The sequence below is a fragment of the Capra hircus genome, chromosome 3 (genome assembly GCF_001704415.2).
Source record: "Capra hircus breed San Clemente chromosome 3, ASM170441v1, whole genome shotgun sequence".
Taxonomy (NCBI): Eukaryota; Metazoa; Chordata; class Mammalia; order Artiodactyla; family Bovidae; genus Capra; species Capra hircus.
Window position 1 is genome coordinate 13,675,474 of NC_030810.1, and position 10,685 is coordinate 13,686,158.

The 10,685-nt window shown below is 43.0% G+C and overlaps 1 protein-coding gene and 1 long non-coding RNA gene across 2 annotated transcripts; one reads left to right on the top strand and one right to left on the bottom strand.

The window, feature by feature from the left end:
* On the top strand, positions 42-3,662 carry LOC106501986. The gene is made up of 2 exons (XR_001295544.2): positions 42-397; positions 715-3,662. It is a non-coding gene; the product is annotated as an uncharacterized LOC106501986 (long non-coding RNA).
* On the bottom strand, positions 3,138-10,262 carry MYCBP (MYC binding protein). The gene is made up of 5 exons (XM_013962978.2): positions 9,984-10,262; positions 9,717-9,789; positions 5,914-5,962; positions 5,594-5,723; positions 3,138-4,376 (listed from the first exon to the last, which is right to left on the bottom strand). The coding sequence occupies exons 1-5, from the start codon at positions 10,065-10,067 to the stop codon at positions 4,332-4,334; spliced, it is 381 nt and encodes a 126-aa protein (XP_013818432.2). The 5' UTR covers positions 10,068-10,262; the 3' UTR covers positions 3,138-4,331.

A 10,685-nucleotide genomic window follows, 5' to 3' on the forward strand; every position in this document is an offset into this window, starting at 1 on the left:
CCGAGCTGCCACTCGGGAGCAGCAAGGTAGGTGGTGCCCGTCACGTGCCCGGAATCACCTGACTCGGAGCCGTGGAGGGGGGAGGAGGAGTCACGAGGAGGGTGGCCGGGCCGAGCCCTCTGCCCTCCGCCCCAGCCCGCACCTCGGTCCAAGCCAGCCACGCGCCTTGCTCCTCACCGTCCTCCTGCCTTCTTCGGGACTCCGGAGGCCAACGCAATGAGTGACGCTCTCTGGGCACTTGGGAGAATTGATTGTCCTCCTCCTACTATTGTGCTTGCCCAACCAATACTTACTGATGCCCGCGAAGTCCTGGGGCACAAGGGGCACAAAACTGGAACTACCTTGGACCCTGCCTGCCCTCAAGTTGCCCCAAGGTTAATGGAGATCGGACCTCTGAGTAAGTAGCTTCTGTATGAGATAGAAGTGGGAAGGTCAAAGGTGCAGATAGAAATGCTCAGCATGGGTGGGTGAGAGCATCTCTAAGGAGCTGGCGTCTGAACAGGTCTGGAAGGATGGCATTGGTTGAGGTGTTCAAAGGTAGAGACGAGCTAGCCAGAGGGCAAAACCTCAAACGAGGCAGTCATCGGTGAGATAGTTCGTTCTAGCAGGTAGCTGGCCCCTGATAGGAAAGCAAATGCTAGTAAGCTAGAATGTCTTACCCACTTTCTTCAGCAAATCACTGACAATGAATACTGCTACTGTTTGACTTATCAGGATCTGACGACGACTCCTCCCCACCCAGTATCTACTTCTGTAGTAATTCCATCACCCCATGAAACATTGCATCTTGTGTGATTCCTTCAGATCAGAGACCAAAGGCATTAATAATGAAAGCTGACCAGAACAAATGCTTGTCACCAAAATATGGGAAAGCTAGAGGAATTTTACTCTTCACAGGGCAGCTTTAGAATTGGAAATTTAACCAATTTCCTCCTCCAGGGTCCTCCTAAGGGGACATGGGTGGTGATATTGATCTTTCAAGGAAACTTTCTTGATTATGAAGGGAAAGCACGTATGCACATCTAGAAGTTGGTTTTGTCTGAATCTCAGAGTTAAAGGTAGGACATCCTTAGAGGTCATCTAGTGCAACCTCTCACCTAAAAAGAATCTACTGTACAGCGTCTCTGACACTGCATGAAAGACTTGCAGCATACATTTCAGTAGAGCCCAGGGAAGAGAGCTCACTATCTCAGTAGGAAACAATTCCGCTGTAGTAAAACTTGGCTTAGAAGTCTCTTATTCAGGCCAAAAATCACACTCCTTGGAGCTTATACACCACAGTCTATTAGCAGTGGTCATCTTTTTTATGACAGCACCTCAGATACTGGATTACAGTCTTCATTACCCACTGTCTTCTCTGTTCCACATTAAACATACTTCAGCCCAGCCTTCTACAGTAATGTCCAATAGCACTTCGTGTGATGACAGAAATGTTCCACATCTATACTGCTCAACATAGTAGCCAGTGTGGATTGAGCACTTAAATTGCTGCTAGTGTGACTCAGGAACTGAATTTTTAATTTTACTTGCCAGATGTGGCTAGCAGCCACCATGTTGGACAATACAGCTTTGTGGTTTCAAATGTACTCTCCACATTTATATGCAATTGAGCTTGTCAACATCCATCAAATGTCTGACACCTACAACACAATAGGACCAATAGAGACTTCAGGGTGATTGTTTAGCACCTGGACAGTATTTCTATTAGTGCTTTCCAGAATGGAATTTTTTAAAAAAATATACAGACTGTAAGTGGTTCACACTAACAGTCACTGGACCCAGCACATTGTCAGCAATCCCTAAGTGCCTAAACTCGTACAGCTGCATTTTTAACCTCAGTGTAAGACTTGATATTTCAACTTTTTCATTTAGGCCGTGAAGTTTAGGCATTCCCAAGTTGTGAATCATTTTCAAGCTCATCTCAGTATCGTCTACCAACCAGCCCTTCCAACTCTGTGGCAAATAGAGAATTAGCATTACTACCATCTGACCCATATGTAGTCCTTTACAATTTGCAAGGTACTTTTTACATCCGTTATATTTAATCCTTATAACACCTTGTGAGATAGGCAAGATATGAAATCTACATTTTACAGATAAGGCAGCTGCAACAGCAGGAACTGAACAGATCGGATCCTTTTTTTACTCCATTGAGCATCATGTATACTTGTCTTCATCCAGATCCTTGATAGAAACGTTGAAGAGGACCTGCAGAGGCCAGGCTCACCCTGAATTCTTACATAGCACTGACTGATACAGCAGTGTAAGCATGTCATTTCCCCCCAAAAGTCTGATTATCCAACTCACAGGTTGCCATTTTTCAAAAGGATGGTACAGGAGACAATCACCTGATTTACATAAATATTAATACCAGTCTTATTAGGGAAAAAAATAAGTGCTGGCTGCCAGAAAAAATTTCTACTTGCCTGTCCACAAAGGGACTATCACACTAACTGCTTAAAGAAGCCATGTCTCCTCTTCCAAAACCCCCCATGAGGCCATGTTTTATTATCATTTACCATTCTTAGCACATCCTATCCCACACTGTGATTATATACATGTCTTATAGTTAACTTCAAGTCATTCATCTTTGTAATACTCAGCCCACTGCTGTCCCTGTAGGAGGCACTCAAACTGGTAAAAGATAAACCAATTCAAGTAAATGTTCTTCCAGCCATATCTGCTCCTGCTGCTAACTCGCCTCAGTCGTGTCCGACTCTGTGCGACCCCCGAGACGGCAGCCCACCAGGCTCCCCCGTCCCTGGGATTTTCCAGGCAAGAGTACTGGAGTCGGGGGCCACTGCCATATCTGATTCCCCTACAAAAACCAACCTGGGACTGGAAGAAACAGACCACTGCCACATTCCTGCCAATGTGACTGATGAAGATGCCCTTATAATTGGCTTGGTCACAGCTTCTAGCAGGTGCTAAGGCTTCTGCTAGTTAAAAACCAGCTTTCATTGTATTGTTTTCTCTGTGTGTTTTGACCAAAAAATAAGGACATTTGTGTAACACTGGGGATAAAAAAACATGAAATAGGGCTGCTACTTAATAATGCTAGTCAATCAATAAGGAAAATAAGTGAAAAGTAACACAAAAACATCTGACTGTAGGTCTTCCAAGAAAGGAAAAAGGACTAACAAACAAGAATATAGTGCTTTACCATTTACAAATCTTTCACATACATTCCATTTGACCCTCACAACAACCCTGTGAGGTAGGCAGCACAGATATTTTCATTTAACAGGTGAGGAAAGTGAATCTTGGAGCAATTAACTAATGTGCCCCAGGTTCTACAATTGGTGAATAACTGGTATTCACATCAGTCTTTGGCCTACAGATTCAGCACCCCACCTCCCCTCACACTTGCCTACCTACTTCACAGGGATAATGAAGATAAAATGAATTCAAAGCTAGAAAAATACTTTGAGGGAAAAAAGCACTGTATAATTATACCCACGAACTATAATTTTCCACAATATATGGCTCATTCCCCTTGTCATCCAGGCTTGTGCGTGAACCCAGAATTTTATATTGCCTCTGTTCTGTGTCCCGCTAAGCAACTAAGTAAGGCAGGGGAACAGTGTGATCCTCTTTAAGTTTATATAAATTACAATCAGGGTAACTGCTATTACAGGAAATTGAAAAACAACACAGAAAGGTCAATGTGCAACTGGGACCCAGGGAAGCACAGTAAAGCAAGGCAACATTATCAGATAGGGCATGATTGCATAGAAGGAAAGGTGGTGTCAGAGTTCACACTGGCACACACAGTTATCTAAGGCAAAGTGGTGGCAAAGAGTCATTCGTTCCAGCTAATATAAACGAGAGCAGAAGATTCATGAGACCCCCATGAAACAGCATCGTGTATCACACAGATCTCTCCAGCTGCCTACAGAGAATATAAAACAACAGTGTCATCTTCATTTTAAAGAATGACTGTACCTGTGCTCATAATCCTGAGCTAAACCAAGGAATAGCTCTGTACTAATAAACTTCCTTGGCTAAAATACAACCGGTACCATCATTCCTAGTCAGACTGATAGAATGTCTTTTAAGGTAATGAATTCGATGGCTGTGTTTATAGATTTTTTTTTTCTTTCCAGGATTCACTTTTGATTCTCCTGCTTTTTTAAGACCCAAAGAAAGTTATACTGAGTTTTTATTGGTGATTCTAAGTATATGTGTTTATAACAGTTAACGTGTGATAGGTGAATTTAACATATTTAAAAGAGTGCTATAGCATCTGTTCAGAAAAGATTATATACTGTACAAACTATTCGAGTCATACAAAACCATTGTTTTCAGTGTCTTTTCAACTGAGAAGAATCCTATTCAGCACGTTTCTCCTCCTGAGGTGGTTCATACTGAGCAAGCTATGGGGGCAAAGACAGAGGCATTTAGGTGAATTTTATTCTAAATTGGGTTAGAAAAAAAACTTAACAGTAACAAAACAAGTCAACTACTTTGTTCAATGACTGAATCAGTTTATAAAATCCTAGCCTTTTTAAACCAGTGATTTTTTAAATATTTAATACAATCAAACCTACTGAAAGTTTTTTTGTATAAACCTTAAAAATTACTGGTAAACTAAAATTTAATTCCCATTCATGACTGCACTGCACAAACATCTATGCAATAATCCGTATCTTCCCAAAGATGCTGTGGCTTATATAGTAAAGGTACTTTCTTCCTCTCCACCATAAGTTTACTGAAAACTTTCTTCTAGAAAGTATAAAAAAAAAAATCATGTGACATATATTAATCTAGCCAGTTAATGAAAAAGCAGCTAATGTCTTTGACTTTAAAAGGTGTCAAGAAAGTTATCTAGCATTTATACACTGGAATCTTGGATAATTTAAGATACTGAATGCTCTCTTATGCCGAACTGTGGTTTACTGCAAGAACACTTAGATATGAGTTGTTCCAATTAGCTGTCAGATTTGAGAAACTAGACTTAACTGTGCTTTAGTTTCCTCACCTATAAAATGGTCTCACAGAGTCATTGAGAAGATAAAAACACATTATGAGAAATGCCTAGAGTCATGTGAGATGCATTATGTGATTCAGAATGCAGTAAAACCTCAAAAGGCTTAGTTGACAAAAGTTTATGAAAATTCTCATAGGAGTTTAAACAAAGAAAAAAACCAGCACTAGACAAAATTAAGTGCAAACAAATGTACAGAGGTTAAGTGCAAACAAGTTTACAGTTAACACATTTCAGGGCCACCACGTAACGATACAGATCGTGCACTGCACAGTCTTAAGGGGGGCCATTCGCAAAGCAGTGGCCCCGTAATGACCTACTTAACTGCCTAAGACTCCCAGAAATTTCCATTTACTTACAAACCGGTATTTTCATCTTTTTGTTGATGAAGGTTCCGAAGAACCTCTTCTTGACCACACTTTGCTCATCCTGTTTACAATTTGCTTGTGGTTTTCTAGACAGGGTATCAGCTTCTCCTTGCAGTTAACTGAGCTGAGATTGATATTCACCCTCCTCCCTCCTCTACTGTCCATTTTAGTGAGGTTCTGATCATACAATCATTAAAGGTGAAATTATTTTTAACATGAATACTTTCAAAAATTTTACCTTTGTTTTCAGTTTTTTATTTTCTTCTACAATAGCTTCATATTTCTCTTTCATTTCTGCCAATTCTAGGCGAAGCAGCTCTATTTCTGGATTTTCTGGGGTAGCAGCTCCTAAGTGATGCTTTAAAAAACTAATATCAAAGTTAAGGATTTACTTGAGCTCATTAAAATTAATGAAATAGCCCTCTATTGAAATAACTGATGAGAGTCACCCCAACCCTACCACCAATATATTTACCCAGAAATCAAAATCCAAATACTCAAAGTAACTTTTTCAATAGAATAAAGGCCTTTTTCTGACTTGAAAAATGAAAAGGATACTCCAAAGCACTATTAGGTTTCTCTGGTTCTTCATATAAGGCTACCAATACTGCAAATCAAAAAGCAAAAAAAAAAAAAATTTAAAGTCTTAAAATGGCCAAAATTATATGCCATACCTCAGTAAATATTAAGCATCTATTATACACCAAACACATTGCTAGGACATACCATGGTGAACCAGACAGACAAGGTCCCTGTTCTCAATGTATTTACAGTCTAGTGCAAGAGTATCAAGCATCAATAAGGGTAATGGGTGATGGGAGCACACTGGAAGAACACCTAACTCAGCCCAGGGCACCAGGGAAGGGAAATAAGACCTAAGACCTTGGCATTGAAGGTTTCAGACAAAAAGGGAAGGCAAGGGCAAAAGAACAATGTATTCAGGAACTGAAAATTCAAGCGTGGCTAGATGGAGTTGTGAACTGAAAGGAAGCTGAAAAGGTGGTTAGGGAGGAGATTGGAGGATCCTGCAAGTTCAGTCGGGCCTTGATCCTAAAAACAAAATGGCATATAATTAAAACAGTTTTAAGCAGGAGAGTGACAGGATCACTCTTGACTCCTGTGTGGAGTCAAGTAGGCTAACAAGTGGGACAAGGATTTAAATTGCAGGAAGAGCAATTATGGCTCAGTGGTAAAGAATCTGCCTGTTAATGGAGACGGGGTTTAATACCTGGGTGGGGAAGATCCCCTAGAAAAGGAAATGGCAACTAGTAGTGACTTAGCAGCAGCAGCAGCATTCTTGCCTGGAAAATCCCATGGACAGAGGAGCCTGGCGGGCTACAGTTCATGGGGTCGCAGGAATCTCAGACACAACTCAGCAACTAAACAACCACCACATGCTAGTTTAAAAAGAGAGTGACCTGGGAATTCCCTGGCTGTCCAGTGGTTAGGACTCCAAGCTTTCACTACAGGGGGCATGGGCCCAATCCTTGGTCAGAGAACTAAAATCCTGCATGCCACGTGGCATCCCTCACCACCACCAAAAAACAAAAGAGAAGTGACCTGTACTAGAGTAATAGATGAAAACAAGGTAGATACATTTGAGAAAAATTTTTACAGACTCAATAAGGCTGTGGTTAATTGTTGGAAAAAAGAAGCTTTGAATCCAAAATATTCTTCAAGAAAGAAGTTTCACACACTACATCCTAAATAACCACCAACCAAAAACTACCAGTAATCAATGTGCTCAAATTAAAATACATACTTTAGTGGTTTCATATCCGGTAATTCATGTCAGCACTATCTTTTCCATCTTATATTGAACACATTCCTTCTAGGATCCTTCTCAGATAAAAATCTCTCTAAATCAGTGGTTAAGCTTTTGTGTACAAAATTCTGAAAAATCTGATCAAAGACCAAAAGCTGTAACTACATACAAAAAACATGCATATCTAGGCCCCAAGTTAAGAACTCTTGTAAACCAACTTAACATGCTTTGCTCTTTTTTCTATTTTAGTTTTAATAACTAATTATATAAACTAATTATAAAAATAATTTAGACAGCATGAAAAAAGAAGTCAAATGGCCAACTACTACAAACAACTTACATTAAGTTCTGATAGTTATACTTTTAAACATATTTACAGCACTATTTTTTGAGAAATTGGCATATTTATGTCACCACTACCCTCTCCTTGCCTTCCCTCTTCTTTCAGTGTTACAAGACACTTTATTCCTCTACTTACTACCTTTTTCTTCAAACTATATACTCAACCATGTTTCTTCTTCCATTAATTCCCACTGATCCCTACCAAATTCTAATTTTATAAGACATAAATACTCTTACCCATTCTTCCTCTTTTTCTCCTACCCTTTCTTTTAGCTTCTAAATTTCTGTCAGTGGTACTTACAAGGTTAAGGTTGATAATTACAGAACATAATGTAAGTGTCAAGTTTCCTGTGTTTTTCTATAGATGAAATATACTTCCTTTTAAACAGACAAGAACTCTATACCCCGTGTTTCCCTTTTTGTCTTAGCAGCCAGGATTTTTAGAGGTTGATATAGTGCTCAAAATAACTAAAATGGCTTTTCTTCCAAATAACTTATGTTTAGCCATCCTTATAGTGTTTTAATGTTAGAAGCAGTTTCAAATCCTCTTGGAAATGAGCTGGATAAAAATTATGTTAAATCTGTGTGAAGTACACAAAATCAAATGTTAAATAGATCATCATATCAGTAGTTACTCTGTTGTCTGGTGTTACTTAGGAAACTGGAAACCCAGGAAGGTTGAGGGGGAATACCGGTAGATGTCAGCCAGGGAAAAGAAGCCTCCAAGGGTTTCGTTTCTCATGAAGGAAAATCCAAGCATGGCCACAAGGCTTCATATCTTCATTTACCTCCCACAATGGTCACTTCTCTGCCCTTTACCAATGTATGTTTCATTCACTGCATCCAGCCACTCTGGCTTCCTTACACTTCCTGAAACTCAACAGCACACTTCTTTCAGGTCTTTGTTCAAAGGTTACTTTCTTAAGAGGCCTTCCCCTACCACCCTAGGTAAAATGCCACACCCATCACTCTATCAGCAATGTTTTCACAACTCTTACCAGTGGTTGACACTATGTATTTATTATCTGTCTTCCCCAACTAGGACATGTTCATTTAGAGCAGGGGTCTTCCCCCCCACCCCCCACTGTTGTATCCTCAGTGCCTTAACAGACACCTGAATAAAATGGTTAAATAAATGAAAGAAATGTGCTTGTGGAGTTTTTTGAGGGGAGCGGGAGGTCCATGAAATTCCAATGGTGTGATACTTTACAGGCTGACAGCACAGTGCTTTCACACTAACTTAATGTTTACTGAAATTTGCAAAGAGATAGGAAATTGAACCTAAGGTAGGTAGCAATTCAAAATGACCAACCCAGGCCTTGAGAATTAAAAGCCCTGCTTTCTGCTAAGACCCAGAGTTGTTGTCCTCCCAGAGTTTTCAAACTTTTGCTTCTGGACAAAGAGCAGGTACCAAAGTATTTCCAGATACTTAACTACACTTCTCATATGGACCCAAATCATCATCCCTGCCAGCTCTTCTATTCCACACCCTTGAAACGCCCAGCCAGTGAGCTGAGTGATAGATAACAGCATTCACCTTACTGCCTAGCTGACGAAATAAAAGCAGTACCCACACTAGCTCTTGGAACCTTCCAGTGTCAATCACGTTACTCATCTACTTAGATCTTGAACTCCAGATTAAGAAATACAGTGTAACGACTTCCAATTTAAAAAGTAAAAACAACATAACCATTTTGATGTGTCCTCACGTTATTTAAACTGTAATTCTACTTTATGAAATCTGCACAAAGTAGGAATTGATATAGACTACAAAATGGGGTTCAGTTGAAAAGCCACATCCAAAGAGCTATTTCAGAGATTAGGTTCACTTAAGCTACTTTATAAACTGCTTTCAAACTGGTCGTTTTCCCATTTGTCCTTTGTTCTAGGGGAAATGTTTCTGGGGAAGGATTTGGAGGGCTTGGAAAAATTTGTCAGGAGAGAGGAGTTGGGCTCTCCCAAGGTCTCTAGCAACATGCTCACTGCGGCGGCTAGAGGCAGAGCAACGGAAGTTGGAGGGACTTTGCAACAGCTGCAAGAGTTTTACTCACCACGGGGAGGGTGAGGCTACCCGACCCGGGTAGCGTCCGGCAGCCAGGCGTGCGCCGGTCCCCGCTGACCCCCGAGGCCCACCTCGCTGGACCCGGGGTGGGTCCCTCCTGTTCCCCTCCTGCCCCACACCACGGCCCGTTCGCGGCACAGCGCCGAGCAACACGACGACGGCATGAGGAACCCTCTCTTGGCCCATGCTCACCCTTGGTCAGCGTGTCCAGCACCCCCGACTTCTCCAAGTACCTCCGGAACTGCTCGCGCTTCGAGTCGGCGGCCTGAGGAGACACGGCGGGTCAGTGGCCGAAGCCCGGGGGCCAGAGCAGGAAGAAGGCGCTGGGAGTCCGGCAACGCCGCCTCCGCCTCACTACCTCAAGGCCCCCAAACCTACGCGCACGCCCCCACTCCCACCCGAGCCGACCAGCGGCTGGCTACCGCCCGCACGCCCCAAGCCACGCCGCGCCCCCCTCACTTTGTAATGGGCCATAGTGACAGCGGCAGCGGCGTAGCTGGCGCCGGAGACCGTGGCTGGCGGGCTCGGAGCAGCACTGCTCATGCGCGGAAGGGCACGGGCGCCTGCGCACTTGGGATCCCCGGGCCGGGATCGCCGGGGTGTGGCCTGTTTTCATGGCGACCAGGACGCTCTGAATGCCCCATAGCGAGATGAGCCGAGGGAGGCTGCGTGCACCCGCCCCTCTGGTTAGCGAAGCCTCGCCTCTCCTTCCTCTTCCGGTCCTTGCCAAGATTTGGTTGCTTAGTAGGAGGCTAGGTTTTGGTAACTCGGGGCGAGTGTCCAGGTGGGGCCAAAGACGGGCGTGCCGCCAGGGGGCGGGGCCTGCGGAGCCCCGGCGCGCGAGGACTCACTCCAGACGCCGAGAGTGGGCGGGCCCGTCTCAGCTAGGACCTCAGAAGCCGTGGCAGCCGGCGCCTACTGGTGTGTGGAATCTCGTCTTGAAAGAGGGCGCGCGACCGTCGAAGGCAGCCCTTGGATTTCCAGTGGCTGGAAGACTGCTTAGAATCGTCTGTTTGGGCTCCGGCTCTGACGTTTGCAGTCTCCTTATTTTGTGGCCGACTTGATGTGTGTCTCCAGAGGGTGAGCAGTAATGTAATAATAATAGCTAGCACTTTTGAGCGCTTACTGTATGCCTGGCAGCGCGTTAAACACCGGTTTCTT